Source organism: Tachypleus tridentatus, chromosome 9 (genome assembly GCF_004210375.1).
Source record: "Tachypleus tridentatus isolate NWPU-2018 chromosome 9, ASM421037v1, whole genome shotgun sequence".
Lineage (NCBI taxonomy): Eukaryota > Metazoa > Arthropoda > Merostomata > Xiphosura > Limulidae > Tachypleus > Tachypleus tridentatus.
Window position 1 is genome coordinate 109850773 of NC_134833.1, and position 19751 is coordinate 109870523.

A 19751-nucleotide genomic window follows, 5' to 3' on the forward strand; every position below is an offset into this window, starting at 1 on the left:
TTATTCAACATTGTACATTATGATAAAAATTCTACGAAACAGTAATCCAAAGTATTTCTTAACAACTTAATTCATCACTACCCTGGATATAATAAATAATTAATGTTTATGAACAATTGTACACAATTAAGCAATAGTAAATATTATACAATGAAAAACAAATCAACTAACACTTGTTATTGCAGCAACATTGTATACAACTCTCATCACAATATTATGTACCACACAACTATCCATTAATTAAACTTAGCTAAAGCGTAGACGAAATTATATATAGTGACATATGTCACTATTACACATTGCGCATATCATGATAAATGATGTGGCGACATACAAGTTTACGAAATAACCAAGTCTTAGAGTCAATAATAACAAACTACCAAGTTTATTTCAAAACTAACCTTCTAACAAAGAATGAAGTCCTTAATTGAGGGCAAAAAGTGTGTTCCATTACAGAACACAACAAATATTTCTAGTCGAAACATTCTTCGTACATCTTTTGCTCATTTTCATTTGAAAACTTGAGTAAAATTCACATACTTCAAGTTATATCGAACCAACAAAATATTATTCAAAAATTAATTAAACTCAGACAAAATAAGCAAATAACACTCGTCAACATTTGATTTTCAGCTCTGTTATTTATCAAGATTTGTTACGCAGCTGAAATTAGTTTGTAGTCTATTTTTCTTAATTTTTATAACTAAGTTATCCAAGGTTTGCCAAAGCTGGCGTTAGTTTGGTTTGTTTTGAATTTCGCGCGAAGCTACTCGAGGGCTATCTGCGCTAGCCGTCCCTAATTTAGCAGTGTAAGACTAAAGGGAAGGCAGCTAGTCATCACCATCCACCGCCAACCCTTGGGCAATTTTTTTTACCAACGAATAATGAGGGTTGACCGTCACATTATAACGCCCCCACGGCTGAATGGGCGAGCATATTTGGTGTGACGGGGATTCGAACTCACGACCCTAGAATTACGAGTCGAGTGCCTTAACAACCAGGCCATGCCGGATCTGGGTGGCATTAAGTGAATTACAATATCTCACGAACTTTCTAGCCTAAAAATATAGCTATTAGTATAAATGAAATTCAGAATTAAACAATCAATAAAACTCATTTCAATCTCTGGATAAATTTAGCTTTCGGTCATTTTCTCCTAAATTCAGAGATTGAAAAAGAAGTGATGGCTAGATGGTGACAGTGTTTCCTAGTAATCGCTGTTGCTCTATTATTTAAAAAAAACGTAGCAGAGATGAAACAGATTAGGTGACACAAGCGCATCTTCAGGATACGTTTTTCTTAGTAAATGTTGAGCGGGTGTAGGGTATACCGTTAGCGAAGTTAATTTAACTACAAGAAGTCTAAATTATAACCTCGAAAAGAAATATGAAGAGAGCGATATACTTTGCTAGAAACAAATTCAATGAGTGCATCTGGTACATTTTACTTGAGATTTTAGATGGTGTGCAAAACACGCTAGTTTCGTGTTTTGTTGTTTTCACAAGAAAGTAAACGCATTTATCAGTAAATTGATTTTGAAGTTGTGGAAATTTTTCACGAAAATTTTAGGGACATAAAACGCACACAGCTGTAAACAGCAAACGTTATGTTAAATACTAGTTTATACGAATGATTTATTATCCCGAGAGTTTTATGTCACATGATTTAAATATAAAAAGACTACAAAATTTTGAATTAAATTTAACAAATTATATCTTATTTATCACTTCTTTCGAAATTGAACTCTTTCCTGGTATTTTCCGGTTTAGTTAAAATGTTAATTCTTGTGTTTTTCGTTGACGCTCGTACTTTGCTCTATCAACAAAAATATTATCTCACCTGGGTGATCGCTTTTGTGCTGGGCGAGCTCGGGTGACCACTACTGACCGGATGTCCAGAAATTGATATATTGCCTGAAAAGTTATTGTCAATTTCATCAGAACGCTGTAACATCGAAGGATACAACTTCTCTGACTTTGTAGACCTAATCGAATTGGAACGGGACAAACGCGGAGACCCTGAGAGTTCCCTCTGGTGGATCATCAGACGGGCACGAGTCAGGCTGTTAGCACGAGCATGCTGAAGTTAAATGAAACCTTGTTAACTTGAAAAGTTTTGAATGAACGCTTCTCTACAACCACAAATAAATCACTTGTGATCTAACCTAAGTTTTCTTACACACATTTAAACTGATTCTAATGTTGTTGCTGAATATAATTTTATACGGCTAAGAAAAAAGTCTAAAGTGTAAACCAAAGAGCTTAGGAATAAATGCACAGATAAGTTATATGTTTGATTTGCTAATATTATTTTTTGTTCATTAGCATTAAGAAAATCGTGGAGAAGAACACGTTTCATGATGAAGTGAATAAATATTTAATAAAAAAAACGTCAAGTGGATTTTTTCATAAACAAAAAAGAATGATAAACGGAGAGCTATTACACAAACTTAACAAGGAAAAATAAAAATGAAATCAAAATAAATGAAAAAAAAACTTTTATTGTCTTGTGTTTAAGAATTATCAAAGTTATTTGAAAATTTTCTGTTCGCTTGTATTCGTGAACAATGCAAATAATTTAAGACTTTTTATTAGATTATATTTATCAACTATGTGGTTTATTTAAAATCTATTATTAGTTTATATTCGTAAACTACGAGACTTATTTGAAACATTCTAGTAATTTGTACTCATGAACTACGAGACTCACTTGTTAATCTCATATTGGTTTACATCAGTGAAATATTAGTGGGTTTGCTTTATGATTTATTAATGCTTATTAATGATTTATTGGTTCATGTCATAAAGTTAAATCAGGCGTAATGTGAACGAAATAAGAGGTTTCATTATTTTATATCTCGAAGTTAGAAGCACATTTAACTTTCAATATTTTATTCGCTTATGCATAAGATTTAGGAGAAAGTGAACATTTAAAGCTATAAGTAACTTAAAAAGAACCACCTTCAGTTACCCTAAAAATCGGCTCCATAACACTAATAGTATTTCTCTCTCTTGGGAAGACGCTATAAAATATTTTTGTATCATCAGAGACTTTAAGATAATTCCAAGAAAGAATATCCTAACATGAGAATTATTAACAAGCACATCAACGTTGGACAGCGTTTACACCCAACAACGCATTAATAGAACAAAATGTAGTTTAGTATAGACTGAAGCCTAACATAATAGACATTTTTGGGAAAGTTACTAAACCCCACACCCATTTTCCATCATACCATTAATACAATCTTGCAAAATGAATGGTTTCCTATGCTTCAGAAGTCAATGTTTTCCTTGTTGGTATAGTATACTCATAATGCCATTGATAGTCCATAAGATATGATAACTTTATTTTTATCTTCCCATAATATGGAAATGGAGAAGATTTTAAGGCAACTAAAGGTATCAGTTTGTAAAATATACATAGTATTTCCTACATGTGTATTAATTATATGCGGTATAAATCAAGATGCAATTCGATAAACTAGTTGGGTAATACCAGAAAAAATAAACATATAACAAAGTAACTGCAACAAACACTTGACGTAATTCATTACCTGAGGATGTACACTGGAGGAAGTTGAGGATATAGATTCCATACTTTCAGCTTCAGTAAGCCCTCCTCCACTGGCACTACAGCTACGGGCACCTACTCCTGAGATTACAGAAGCCCCTGAGCTGCCGCTATAACGTAACCAAGCGTAGGCACTGGAACTGGATGAAGGAAGAGAGCTGATGATACCTGGGTGGTCAATATTAGCATAATTATCCATGTCTACATCGTTAGGCCTAAGAGATATGGAAAGTCTTGGCCCATGGATCGAGCGATCTCTAGAGGTTGCTGGAAAACCGGAAAGAATCACGTAGTCAGAATTTGAAGAGCCGTTAATGGTGGAACGAGATCCGTAAACACGTTCACGGAGTCCTCCAACTGTTGGCGACATCAAAGTATATTGTTTACACGCTTTACGGCCTAAGGAACTGTATTCACTGTCAGAAAAAGCTGACGACCCACCAAAAACACGAACTTCCGGGTTGTTGTTCTGCGTATTAGCAGATACTCTCATTTTTTCTTTGCGGTCATAGATGGTTTTACCACTAGAGGACGCTGTCGATAAGTTTCTGGGTAAACTAGACGACTGGATGTGGTTTACGTCGGGATATTCTGTGTAATGCATATCGTTACTTTTAATGTCTTGAGACTTTTCTTTTTTGAAATTACTCTGTACTTTAGAGTTGGCTATTTTATTATCGACATTTGAAGAAACGTTTGATGTATTGGTTTGTTTTTTGCTTACTACAAAATTCGTATTAGTCCCACTTACTGCAGCTGTCCTGCAACTTTCAGCTTTTCGTAAGTCGCGTACTGGTTGAATTAACTGATCAACTGAGTCAAAGCTTGTTTTGTTAGGTTTTGGGCTAATACTTCTTCCATTTCGTAACCCTTTCTCAATTCCAGGGTCATTCTCTCGATTCTTCCCTTCTTCTGGTTTTTGAACTAAAGTTTTATGCTTAGATTTTTGGCTTTCCATTAATGCATGTTTATCAATTGTGCCATTAATAGTACAACCCTTTTTTCCGCTAGGGGATGAGACAGACGTAGAACTAGTTTTTTTCTCTCTAATACGTTCAGATTCAGTTTTTCCAGATCGTGTTTGCTGCTCATGCTGTTGTTGGAGGTATTTCTTCCACACAGCTGACGACATTTGTTGAAAAGCACTGGATTCTGTTTGCATTGAACTGTCCGTTTTCTCGACGTTTGCAGACCTACCGTTAGAGGGCTTTCTCATTACATGTTCTTCCCAGCCTCTTTTAAACTTGTCTTCAGTGGAGTAAGAATACTTCGTAGGGCCATCTCGTGAAGTTCGTTTCATACTGCTATACTGATTAGTTTCTGTGCTTAATGAAGACCCTGTCAAGTTGTCATCAGTGCTAATGTCGGCAATGGCGTCACTAAGTCCGCTACTGATTGAACTACTGTCATCTAGACTGTAAAAGAAACAAACAAACAAAAAAGAATCTGAAGTTATATGAAACGAAAGAAAAAGAAGACGCCTTTAAAATGTTACAACAACGGAATTTCTTCAGCTGTGGAACAGAGAACTAGCAAAATCTTTACAGATAAGAACAGCGCCTAGGCAATGGAACACAGTAAAATCTTTTCAGCATGCGTTGAATTGAAGAATGGAAAATAAAATCTTACTGGATAAGACGTACAACAAGTAAAAACGAAATAGTTATTCAAACCAGGTGAAAACTAAGGATATGTAGATAAAATTGGAACACTGTAAAAAGACCGACAAGAGATACAACTCAATCTTCGTGAAGAGAAACTGACAAAAATATAACACAACAGTGTAAAACGGATATCTGTCCATCGGGTTCAATGTAGCTGAAGCTGAGACAACTGTTTCTAACGATTAGATCTGTGTAACTTTACCCAGGATAGGATTATTTGATCGGTTAAATTTTATGACCCTGAATGTGCATATACTGAAAATGTTATTTACAAGAAAGTTTAGGCAACGTTTCCAATATTAATTCTATAACTCTTAGTTTTAAGGCGTTACTTGAAACACCACAATATTGTATATATATTTTTAAAATTTTGACAGTTCTATATAAAGTGATACTGAAGCATCAAAATTATTTTGAAAGCTAATTTTCAGAATACTGTTTATGTCGTTTTATGCTAATACAAAACACGCTACATTTTTACACATAAAATTGAATAAGTTTTGTTTTTATTTCGGTTTCAAGTAAATTTGCTGCGTAATTTTCTAAAACTTCATTTTCAAATTTAGTGTTTTGCTGAATTCTCAGAATTCGGTTAACAAGGGCAAAAACATGGTCGACTAATTCACACTTTTGAAGGAGGTGTTATAAAGTCGTTCTTATGTTAACAAGTCCGTAAACAGTGTGACGTATTTACTATCCGATACTTATTTTAATAGCAATTCAATAAAATTGTAGAAGATTCTTGAGTGTAAGTATCAACAATATATGAGTGTACGTAAACACTAGTGTATTGTTGTATTGTTGTGCAGGCTGATATTTTTAAGACACTCTCCTAACGCTTATAAATATAACGAACGCGACGCGCCAAGAGACAGTATATATTATTAGTTTGTTATGATTGGTATATTATAAACGTCGGAAGCTATAACTGTTATTAATGCTTATTAATCGGGAACTTCAAATATTTGACCAAAACGTTTATAAATTTCGAGCATTACAAACCATTTAACTTCGGCTGATTCACATCGGACATCAGTATTTTTATGAAAACATTACATAATTTCAGGGTGAAAAACTCAGGGTGTAACCGGAGAAATAAGAACTCAGAACTAGTTAGCTCCCTGTTAAGTGAATGTACCTAAATTAACTCGAAATTACCTCGCTCATCATGAGCCCTCGATAACACTCAAAGGAAGTTCTAGACCAGAAAGAAGACTTGATATTGCTTGTTTGTAAAATTTTTGTACATAGATCATTATTTGTAATAACCGTTACTATATATAAATTGTATTATGTTTGTATATTAAAAGCACATTTGTATTAAAAAGAAACTGTGTGTATCAGTCTTGTCGACAAATATCATAAATTGGATATATATCAACATTTACTTAAACTAATAAAATTAAATTATCATTTAACTCAGTTTTAGGTTATTTTACATTGTAATAAATAAAAACACGGATAACTATTAAAACTTTTGAAGGTGGAGGGTGCACTCACAGTATCAACATTATTAGATTTTTTTTTCAATTTTTAAAACTTTTGGAAAGGACTTATGTATCTCAGTGGCCAAATATTCGGTTTTGAGTGGTTAGATAAGAATGCGAAATACCACAGCTCTATATAATTTGTCAAATTTCGATACATTCTATTAGTAATGATAATATTAAAATATTTTAAGAGTAAGTAACAATTAACAGGTTGCATAATAAAAAAAACTTCCTTTATACTTAGAATTAATTTCGACTAATAATATAAATCGGCGAGTCAAAACGTGTAGAACGAGATCACAGGCTTTTCTCCACTAATGACAATATATGTATCAAAAATTCTTCTCTCACAAAAGTGTCTTACTTTAACCCATGAAAGTTGAACGGTTCACTTTACACTCAGTAATACACTTAATACTTTAATGTTCTAACCAAGAAAATCAATATGAAAAACAATGCATCAGTTTAAAAGAAAATGTTGCACTTTTTGTTTTATTTTTTAACTTTTCCATTAGTTTATTACAGATTTTTCTGCATGCTCTATTGGAAATCGGCTCAATACGCTGGTTAAAGAGCTTCATTCAATGAAGAGCTATAAAAGTTAAGCTAACATGTTAAAAAATGAGATCGGTGCTGCAGTAATGGCGAAATTAGTTTGTTGTGAAATAAAAAGCTACATAATCGGTTATTTGTGTTGTACCTCCCAAGTGTATCGAAACCCGGTTTTTTAATGTTATAAAATTAACAAAGAATCAATAGTTTTTCTCATTTCTTTTCTCAAAGAAAAACACGAGTTAAAACTTTCAAACAGCAAGAATTTCTGAGAGTGCTTACAAATGAAAAACTGATTTATACATTATATCAATTACAGGGAATTTCCTTGACGATTGGCCAAGTAGAATTATTATAAACTTCACTCAATAACAAAATATTAAACATGTTATAAAGTTTACTGAAACTGAGAATATATAAAAAAAAGAGGTGTATAATATATATTGCTCGCAGGGTGCTTTACTAACATTCTTATTTATCAAAAATTAATCTGCAAGGCTTAACACGTATTTGATAAAAGTTAAGAAAAATGACCTTTGCACTTCAGATAAATATAAAATACATTTTTATTTGAACCAACGTTTCGCCTTTGCGGCTGCTTTAGGATTAATATACAAATAGTTATGTATATTAGCCCTGAGGAAACCACAAAGGCAAAACGTTGGTTTAAATAAAAATATATTATTCTACATTTATCTGTGGTGCAAATGTCTTTTTTCCTTAACTTTCATCAAAATGTGTAAATCCCCCCAGTACGCACTACAAATTTTGAAAGACAATAAAAAAATTCATAACAGCTATTTCAAAAAAAAAAAAAGGAAAAAAGTCAACCTGATTAAACTATATATTAACTAACCTCTTTCTCTTAGTTGACGCCACGCTACTTGCACTACTGGAAACCGGGGTGAGCAGAACACAGATAGCTTATTGTGTAGCTTTGTGTTTAATAACAAACAATAAGAACTGTTACGTGGCTTTATACAACTTTTATTAGAACCGAAATTTGTGTCAAGGTCTAGACAATAGAAAGGATGAACTACCACATTTTCTTAGGACACCGATGTTATAATAATATTGTCCTGAAAATGCGCTCACACTGTACTATCTAAACGCACATGCTAGCCCACGAATGTAAATTTACTTTGGTGGATATTTTGTACAATAAAATATTATTAACTTACCAAAGTTTTTAAAAAGATCTAATTTTATGTTGTAGAATGGCATCATAAATTTATTTATTTCTAGTATTAAAAAGGTAAAATTTAGCACTAAACTAAAGCAAAAAATATACACAAGTTACAGGCCGTACTTCATAAAAAAAAAAAAAAAAGACTTAACTTATGTTAGGCTTAAGGCAATTGAACTTGCAGATTTCGGGGTCTGCAATTAGAATTATTTGGTGTGATTCTAGAAATCCTGTTTTTAAAGAACCACTGTTGTGATAAAAATATTAACTGGACCCATATATTTTACGAGTATTTGCTAACAATTTACATATTGGGATTTAACATGAATTATTCGAACACAAGTTCAGAACTTTACCATTGATAAAATTGTTGTGTTCAAATTCATTTCCTTGAAAAAATGTCTGCAAAGATACGTGACACCTATCTATACATTTAACCGACTCCAATTTGCAAATGATAAATGATTGAGAAAGCAGTTGGAAAATAGCGCCTACCTCTAATTCTTGTCTGTTTGAATAGTGGAATTTGACCGTTGTTCTCAAAGCACTCACTGTCTCAAAGGGTGGAGGGCATATTTGAGCCAGTAGGTTGCGAATTGTAAGTTCTAAAATTGAAACTCCAGACATGCTAACCAATGAAGAACATCATACCTGCTAAGTTTAAAACTAAAATTGTCTAAAGTACCTATTCAATTTATCTTTGTTCAAACGTAAACCTACATATTATTAACTAAGTGTTTAATTGTATTTAGATCGTTTCAGTCTTCTCAAAATGTACTTATAAAGAAAATGGTACGTGAGAATAAAGATCGACAATTTATCTCACAGCTTAACCAAAAATAAACTTCAGTAAACGTTACGTATTAATATGAAAAGCTTATAGAGGTCCTTTAATTTAATTGGATATGTTGCTTGAAAAGCACCTTATGTGTAATTACACTAAGCAATGGCCAAAGACCCTTAGGGTTCAAATATAACCGTCCATAATTTTAAACTCTTGTCCTGACGGAGAGCAATCTTTCGACCGGTTAGCAAGATTGTTTTTTTTTTTACATTCCAATATTGCCCCCTGTTAGTACAGCGGGTAAATCTACGGATTTACAACGCTAAAATCAGGGGTTCGATTTCCCTCGGTGGGCTCACCAGATAACCCGATGTGGTTTTGCTGTACAAAAAAAACAAACTAACGTGCCTACACCTAAAGTAAATAACGTGTTTAGTGACACCACGGTTTGAACCCAGTATCTTTCGATACACACCCCAGCATGTTAACCATTCAGACACGTTCGGTTCATATAGGTTTTCATTGTTTGTTTGTTTTTGAATTTCGCATAAAGCTACTCGAGGGCTATCTGTGCTAGCCGTCCCTAATTTAGTAGTGTAAGACTAGAGGGAAGGCAGCTAGTCATCACCACCCAACGTCAACTCTTGGGCTACTCTTTTACCAACGAATAGTGGGATTGACCGTCACATTATAACGCCCCCACGGCTGAAAGGGCGAGCACGTTTGGCGCGACCGGGATGCGAAACCGCGACCCTCAGCTTACGAGTCGCCCACCTTAACACTCTTGGCCATGCCGGTTTTCATGAAGGCAAAGCTATAACAACAATTATAACACGTACACAAACACTTACTTTCACTTCAATACAAAGACTTCTAAGTTACATGAAAACAGTTTCATATTAACGTAGTTTAAATTAAATTGATTATTTAAACCCACTAAAGCTACACTGATAATATTTCTCTCTCTATTTCATTAGGATCGTTACACTAAGAAACTTGCGTCACATCATACTCTGCGCAAAACCAAGTAAGCCGTAAAATTGCACAGGATTGCTCTGAAAATATAACATCGTTCCCAAATCACCTTAACAACCTATAGGGTTACAATCAATATGAAACTACAACACTATACTCATAAACAGAAAAACAATTGAACACACACTATGTAACATTTCGGCAAAGTCATTTTGGCGGGAATATCTCAAGAGACACAATTAGTGTGGAACTTTACTCAAGCAGATTGTATCTTAAAGCGGTGAGGTCAACGTATTATTTATCATATGTAAATAACATTTCAGAAAAAGAAAATATTTGTTAGTGTGAAATGGATAAGCAGTCTCTTGAAACAGGTATGATTCAGATAAACTAATCAATAAAGTAAAACATGGTTGAAAGCTATAAGATCTTAATCGATATCATCCGTGGAACCATGGCGACAGCAATAAAACGCTTGAAACAAAACTATGACTTAATAGTATCGATCAGTTATGTTACTCTTTATTCTTACGATAACAACTTCAACAGGAAAGGTTTAACCGATACTTGTGTACATTACACATTAATTAAATCTGAAACATCTAACGGCAAAACATCTAATAGAAAAGTGCAATATATATTCAGTTTTCTTTTACACGTTTTGTCATTATATATGAACACTAACATGCAAAGGATATTAAAAGAGCAGTGGCACCTTTCACACATTGTAAGGCAAGTTTTTTTTGTTTTTTTTTTTGGGGGGGTGCAGGTTAAGGGAGACTGTGGTATCCATAGGTTAAAAAACCATGAGACGCAAACATATCCTATTTTAACTCTGATCAATTGATCTCATAAACACTTTTAAATTCTAAAACTAAACAATGAACTGTTGAGTACTAACACTTAACAGAACTAAACAATGAACTGTTGAGTACTAACACTTAATAGAATATTACAATTCGTATTTTTCTTTTTCGTCTTTTTTTGTTGTTGTAAAGGCTTACAAGCACTTGGGTACCATTCATTTTACATCTGAAATACTTGTTTTTTACCTAATAATTTTTCATTAAGAAAGGCGTGATATGAAAGATAATTATTAGTAGTTGTTGACAAATGTTTAGGACTGAAAAAAGGGCACTTTTGGAGCAAAAATGCAAGAAGGCGGTAATTTGAGCCCACCTTGCTAACCTTTCTGAAAGTCATTGTACTTTTAAGAAGTAGCACAATACCTTTCAAAACTTAACACAATAATAAAGTAAAAGAGTGTAACTGCGTATGATTAAAATTAAGTAACTTCAACCTACTTTGTTGAATAGTCTTTTTGTTTACAATTTATGTTGAAGTTTGCGCAAAGCTACATTAAGATTGTCTGCGCTATCCGCCTCTAATTTAGCAGTGTAAGACTAGAGGGAAGGTAGATAGTTATCACTACCCACTGCCAATTCTTGAGCTAATCTTTTAACAACGAATAGTGGGATTAACCATCACTTTATGAAGCACCCACGACTGAAAGGGCGAGCATGTTTGGTGGGACGGGGATTCAAACCCTTGGCCCTCAACTTGCAAAGAAAGCGTCCTAATCACTTGGCCATCCCAAATTTCTTGTTTATAGGCACCAATAAAATTATTTATTTCCACGAACTGAATGCGATTTAACAATATATATTCTTATAACTCGCATAAAATACCCGCTCTCCGATATGGTGTTTAATTTGTTGATTTAGAGCATAGCCACATAGGTCTATCAACTGTGTTCACAGCGGGAATCAAGCCCTAGATTTTTAACATTGTATGTTCGTAGACTTATTGTTTTCCCACTGGGGAACTACTGTATTCAGAAACAACTTCATGATTCACAGAGGTCAGACTTACCGAAAAGTTACACAAAAGAGAGTCTATACTCAGAATAAAGAAAAAAACCTGAGTGGTAACTGTGGTAACTGAGCGCGTGTGCCAAGTTTGGTCCAGTCACCAGACTGTGGTACATGAGCGCATGTGCCAAGTTTGGTCCAGTCACCAGACTGTGGTACCTGAGCGCATGTGCCAAGTTTGGTCCAGTCACCAGACTGTGGTACCTGAGCGCATGTGCCAAGTTTGGTCCAGTCACCAGACTGTGGTACCTGAGCACATGGGCCAAGTTTGGTCCAGTCACCAGACTGTGGTACCTGAGCACATGGGCCAAGTTTGGTCCAGTCACCAGACTGTGGTACCTGAGCACATGGGCCAAGTTTGGTCCAGTCACCAGACTGTGGTCCTGAGCACATGGGCCAAGTTTGGTCTAGTCATCAGACTGTGGCACCTGAGCACATGTGCCAAGTTTGGTCTTGTTAGCTTACGAGTAATAGTTTGAACACAATTTTAAACATGTTGCACAGGGATACAAAAGCTGTGCTAAAGGATAAAGAAAAATATCAGATAATCATTAAACTGGTGCTTTCACATTTTAATTGCATCTGTTGCTTTATTTTTCACATCATACATTGCGAGTTTAGCACTATATTTTCACTGATTGAAGACATCTAGTTTAGTAAAATGGAACAATCTCTGTAGTACGACATGAAATTATTACTTTGGATTCTTTCATTTTAAATAGTCTGCATGAAAAGCATAGCACCTTAGTTTGTCGAATGCTTCAAGGCTCTGTCTAATAAAATTGTATTTCCTTGTTAATTTTCGTCTGTCTGATGACATATTCTACTGCAGTATCTTTAACCTGCGCTTCCTGAAGTTGATATCTATCAACATGTGTAGTTCATAACTTATCTGTTAACATCCATATGTCTTTATTATAATAATCCGACCCTGTTGACAGTCGTTCCATTACACAGTAGTTACAGACCGGGCATGATCTAGTGCTGGCAAGCTCCGGACTGTAACTTCGAGGGTTCGTGGTTCGTGTTCCTTTGCCTGTCTCAAGAGTAGACAGTAGGCTATGTGAACTAGCTGTCTTCCTTCTAGTTTATGAGTTCAAAATTAAGGATGGCTACACTCTGATAGCTTTTATGGAGCTTCGCCACAGTACTTACAGACACAGGGGTTTCTAAGATTTCGAACGTGCGATATATTATATAAATTATATTCCAGGAGCTTTATTTGATTTATGGGAGCCTTATCTCCCAGAATCAATCAGTCAAAGTGATTTTTCACAATAAATTTGAAGATTAAACTTTTGCTGGTATTATTAACTGTGATCAGCAGTGACGTAAGTGTAATATTTATTTCGTGGAGACCACACTTCTTTTAGTCTCTCGTTCAGTGATTTTAGTTTTTGTAAACCATTACAGTAATCACCTAACGTATTTCTAAGTAATTATATCGTATCAGGATTATTTATTACAATTTGCCATGATAATCTTGTTAGGAAATATATCTTTAATTTTAGGTGAGTTGCTGGCTGGAGCGTAGTATACTTTAACAAGATTGTCAAATTCCATCCTCTATACTTTATATAAATCACGTCTTTTCTCATCTTCATTTAGCCTCTTCAAAACTTGTAGCAATTATACAAGTTAACGAAATGATCTTTCTTTGCTAGCACACCGAGAAGTTTCTATGACAACATTCGACTATGTCATTGCTTGTTTTCTTGTAATCCATACAACTAAAATTATTTCTGATGAATAATGGGTAAATGCTTAGGGCTTTAACAGACAGATCTTGAATCTCCAGAGTTACTTCTGAAGAATAACTCATTTGTTCTTTCTTCGTTGGACTCAGTAGAGGTGTTTTCATTTTCTTCAGGCAGAAGTCAGTCATATAAACACACACACACACACACACACACAACAAATTCGTTTCGATAAACCACAGTCGAACATGAAGTATGAAAACAATAAATATTGGTGTTTTAAACAGCACTAGTTCTTTTAATACTTGCAAGAAGAGATGGTTTCATAAACAAATAAGTAATATAACATAATTTCTTTGTAGTTAAGCAAAAGCTATATAATGGGTTACCTGTGCTGTGCCAAAATCGAGTATCGAAACCAGGTATCTAGTATTATAAACCTTTAGACTTGCCACTGAACCCCGGGGGGGTGGTGGCATATGGCATAGAAGACTTCAATAATCTAAGCCTGAAAAACTGTTAATAGTGCTGTACATAAAAATATTTTATCAGGTTTATTTAACTGTAATAAGTCTGTTATTTTAGTTTAAACCAATATTGGGCTATTTGCTCTGCCCACTTCGGGGAATCTAATCCTGAATTAAATTTAGAGTTGTAAGTCCGTAAAATTACTGCAGTCTTACTGAAGGACTTTCAATAGTGTGATCGTTTTCTTAAATATTAGTTTATTAATTTTAGAGGGACAGTTTTATCTCACATCGTTATTTTTAGTCTTCTTAATTGTCCTTTCTTAAAAGTTTTAAAATATATACATAATATTTTTATGATTCAAAAACTTCGTCCATTAAATTTATGTGTTACAAAACTTTTGTGGGCTACATGTCAACTTTAAAGTATTTTTTATCAGCAAACATTAACTCGTAAGGATATCTCTAGAATACAAGAAAGAAGCCATTATGATTGAGAAAATCGTCAAATTCTTAATGAAAAGAAGTTGGGCTATGAAAACGTGCAATAAAATCAACTGGGGAAACTGGAATTCCAAAAAGGAAAACTTTAAGTTAGCGAAATTTGTTCTCGCACTGAGATCCTTTTTAGGATAAGTGAATTAGGCTACTGTTTTAATGTAAATTCAACTTAATTAGTACAACTATAGGGAACAATTATGTACACTAAACTACACAAATACAGCAAAACTGAAACATTCGTAGTAGAAATTGTCAAGTTCTTCCTTAGGTACATTTTCGGCGAATAATTAAAATGTTATGCCTCAATATGCGAGTTATCCGTTATCTTTAAAAGGATGCAACTGGAAATTCAGATCATTTGCAAAATCAAAGAAGAATAAAACACTTAAAATTAACACTCCCAGGAATTTCATTAAAACTTTTGAAAATCCTTCAAAGTAACCACCGGTTATAAAAAACATGTTCAAACGTAATAATAATAAGTTAAAACAAACAAAAAACAAAACAAAACAGAAATATGTTGAAGTAATCACGCCTAGATTATGACTATTCAAGATGATGTGCTCCAGGAAAAGTCATGCCAAAGTAATAACTATTCAAAATAAGGAACTGTTGAAGAAAGGATGTCAGTATGATCCATATTAATAACTACCATTAATATTCATATATATAGATTATACTTACTAAATCATTAATTAACATATTACTAACAACAGTAATCATTTATCGTCTCTAAACGGACTAGTCCCCGAATCTTTTGGTGTTTTTTTTTTGTTTATTCGTGACTTATATTACAAAAATTGAATGATCCTTTGCCCTTTATCAATATCTACTCTCGTTAAGTGGGGCTAATGGTTCTCTTCAGGTAGAACAAGCGTTTGTTTGTTTGGGAATTTCGCACAAAGCTACTCGAGGGATATCTGTGCTAGCCGTCCCTAATTTAGCAGTGTAAGACTAGAGGGAAGGCAGCTAGTCATCACCACCCACCGCCAACTCTTGGGCTACTCTTTACCAACGAATAGTGGGATTGACCGTCACATTATACACCCCCACGGCTGGGAGGGCGAGCATGTTTAGCGCGACGCGGGCGCGAACCCGCGACCCTCGGATTACGAGTCGCACGCCTTACGCGCTAGGCCATGCCGGGCCTAGAACAAGCGAGGGAGTTTTCTAGCGGGTACGTCCTTGGTGACATTGTAGAAGAAATTTCGATAGGAACCTAAGCCTTTTCAGCAAGTTGGGGCCCGTCATGGCCAGATGGGTTAAGGCGTTCGACTCGTAATCCAATGGTCGCGGGTTCGAATCCCTGTCGCACCAAACATGCTCGCCCTTTCAGCCATGGGGGCATTATAATGTAACAGTCAATCCCACTATTCGTTGATAAAAGAGTAGTCCAAGAGTTGGCGGTGGGTGGTGATGACTAGTTGCCTTCCCTCTAGTCTTACACTGCTAAATTAGGGACGGCTAGCGCAGATAACCCTCGAGTAGCTTTGCGCGAAATTCAAATAAAAAAATCAGCAAGTTGGTTTAATTTTGGCAGGCCTCCTCTAAAGCTACCTGGTTACTCTTCCACACATGAGCTTCCAAAAACAAGCACGATGGATGAATGTTGGTTTCCACCACCTTTACATGTTTTTTGCTCTGTTACACTTTAGAATGGATGTCTTTATCCCCTTGCTGCCGTTAGGGGTCCAACTTTTGGTTAATTGTTGGGTAATGCACAGAAATGTGTCACCAAAAATGTTTGGGGCTAGTCAACTCTCACATCGCTGTTTCTGTTTGCATGAAGTCAGTTACAAGTATGCACTTTTCTTCAATGTAACTTAACCAAACATCATGTTGTATACAAACACTTCCAACAATGACAACGACTTCCAACTTATTTCTTTCGGGAACACTGCGACCCCTTACTGCTTCTATCAATACGTACACTTGCTTCATTTCTGCAGGTAATATTCCAGCTTTCATTATCAAATTAGTTCAAACTATGATAACTGTGGAACCCGTGTCAATTATCATAACGTAAGACTTTCAACCAATAATTAGTAGATTATTTTCTATAAATAATATACTCCATTTCAACAGGAGCAGATAAAGTATTTTCACCGCCAGAATATCCTCTTCTTGGTTTATTATCAACGGCTGATTTGCAGTCTTGTAAATAATGTCCATGTTTTCCACACTTATACTAGTTTCCTTTTACTGTTATCCTTTGGGAACATTTTTATTTTCTGCCTTTTCTGACAATACGTCATTTAAAGTTACAACAGAGACATCTACTGCTCTGATGTTTACTTCTTACACTCTGAATAAACATTTGTGTAATTAACTCTTCAGCTTCCATTACACAACTAATGTTTCCACACTAGCTGGTTGATGATCCCATAGTTTTTTGATGATGTTCTTAGTTTAGGTTTCATCAACAACTGGAAAGTTTCACATATTCAGGAAGTTCGGCTAAACCCTCTTTCTTCCTGTGTTCCTGAGAACTGTTTTAGAAAACTTCTTCTGATGTGATAACTCACTACTGTTTGGTAGTTTTAGTTACTTTTGTGCTAGAAGGTTGTTTAATGCTGTTAAACTTAGCCGTTTTAATCGGGCAGCTACATTAATAACTTGCTGTTCACAACTACATCCACTGTTATTGGAAATTATTAATATTATTTAAACTATGTGTGACACGCCTCCCATGGTAACTTCACATCATAATCTGTTGGTTTCTTGGTTCGATGAAGTTCCTGAAATGGTCTGGTAGATTCTGCAAGTTGAGTAGGTAAAAGTGATGTGGCTAGAGTACCCCATGAAATAAAACAACAGGTGTGTTCCCATATTCTATACTGCACAGCTACTTCTATATGAGGTTTGAATTAAGTAAAAGCAGAAAGGTGTATGTGTGCGACTGATACGATTCTTTCATTTGGATGTTCAGTTTCTGTATATCTTATCCTAGCGTCACCATTATTCTGCATGTTTCCCACGGTGTTTTTATTCAGTCTTGTTATTATTACTTTTACACATTTCTTTAAAATTGTTGTCATAATCGCTCTGTATAGTTTCAGAGTCTCTTTCGATCTTTCCTTCAATCAAATTGATGTTTCGTTCGTAATACTTCTGTAAATCTCATAATTCGTTATTGTAATTTCTCTCATAATTTTCCATCTCTCTTTTAATCTTTTAAAATTTTCCGTCTTTTGTCTAGATATTCCTTTAAGTTACGGTAACGTTCTTCCTCATTTTTCATTAGTTTTCTCTCTTTTCGTTTGTTTAGTTGGAAATTAAGCACAAAGCTACACAATGGGCTATCTGTGCTCTGTCTACCGAGGGTATCGAAACCCAATTTTTAGCTCTGTAAGTCCGCAGACATTCCGCCGTGCCGCTGGGAGGGAAGTCTTTTTTTCATGATCATCTCTCCAATCGTTTGATCATTTACAGGAATTTTGAATCTAGCTTCGAGCACGTCACATGATGCTAAGTCCAGTCTAGATTTTATTGTATTTGTATCAAAATAATTCTTATCCTAATAGCATTTTGTAACTAATTTTATTGTTAGGTAGTTTTATTTTTCGAATTTGTCGGTAAAAGGAATACAATATCAAATTCATTTAATGACAAACGAAGTGTTTTATTTTTTTCAATTACGAGTTCTATACACGGCTTCACTAAATAACGATAAGTTCACAAATAACCCTAAGCCGTCATTTACATGTTATGTTTATCGTATCTTTGTTGTTCTTGTTTTCTTATTTCTTTGCTGTAAAACAAACTCAATATTCACGGAACCGAACAGACAGACCAACTAACTAATTACGCTAATTCAGTAACAAATCAACTACTTGTAGCAGGCCAACTAATCATTCAACAATCTCTTCTAGTGAGTGGTATGCTGTATATCATCTTAATCATTTTACAAACTTCAAAAAATGCTAAAGTTATTAAGTTACTAATCACTGATCATGTAAATAAAAATAAAATCGTCTAATTAAAAATAAAACAAAAATTGTCTACAATAAAATGTACATTTCAGTTATTGTGAGTGATGACTATTTTAAGTAACCGCGCATATATATATATATATATATGTGTTTTGTAATCAACTTTTCCAATGTGAGTTAGATAGTCCTTAGTTTTGGACCGTGGCTGAAAACAAACTATGTATATTTTCTCATATTTCAAAGGAAGAATTACATAACTTAAGAAATGTATGTCTGTCCGTCCATTGTGTATGAATATAAAGCAGGAAAAGTAAAAGAGGAACACTGAAAAGATCAATTACATTCGTATAGATGTAAGGTTTACTAAAAGTGACTCTTATGGATGCATGTTAATTTCTCTTGCTATAATATAACAAACAAAATTTTGAATCGTAATTTTCATATATTGGCGTGGCACAAAAATATATTTTTAAAAGCCAATTTTCAGAGCACTGTTACTATCGTTTACAAGGGGTGTTATAAAATAATTCTGCCGTTAATAAGTACAAAAACAAGAATGACTGATTAAAACATTTGAAGGTGGAATACCACCCACCGTATCAATATTGCCCAAGACTGCTTTTTGTCTTAAAAGAACTTTTAAAAATAATATCTTAGTGGCTAATTATTCGATTTTATGCGGTTGGATACGAATACGAATTGAGTGAAATATATAGATATATATATATATATATCGTTAAATTTCGACACGTTTTATTATGAAATGTTGTAAACATTCATTAAAATAAAAATTATATTTTATAACTTAACTGGCTAAATATACTGTAGATTATCCATCTCTTTCTGACTTATATAACAAAAGATCCATAACATAAGATATCATGATTATGTACCCACCGTGCTCGAGGTAGTGAAATACACGTTGTAAGCTACCTATATTTTTCTAGGATGCACAGGAACCATGATCATGTACTACTGTGCTCGAGGTAGTGAAATACACGTTATAAGCTACCTATATTTTTCTAGGATGCACAGTCACCATGATCATGTACTACTGTG

The 19751-nt window shown here is 34.4% G+C and overlaps 1 protein-coding gene across 4 annotated transcripts in view; it reads right to left on the bottom strand.

Annotated features, from left to right (window-relative positions):
• LOC143226032 (uncharacterized) overlaps nt 1–19751 on the bottom strand; it is a 339996-nt gene that overhangs the window by 86267 nt on the left and 233978 nt on the right. For all 4 annotated transcript variants that reach the window (XM_076456428.1, XM_076456429.1, XM_076456431.1 and 1 more), the window contains 2 exons: nt 3557–4988; nt 1840–2079 (listed from right to left, as the gene is read on the bottom strand). In XM_076456428.1, the coding sequence (XP_076312543.1) occupies nt 1840–2079; nt 3557–4988 (1672 nt within the window). The remainder of the gene's footprint in view (nt 1–1839; nt 2080–3556; nt 4989–19751) is intronic.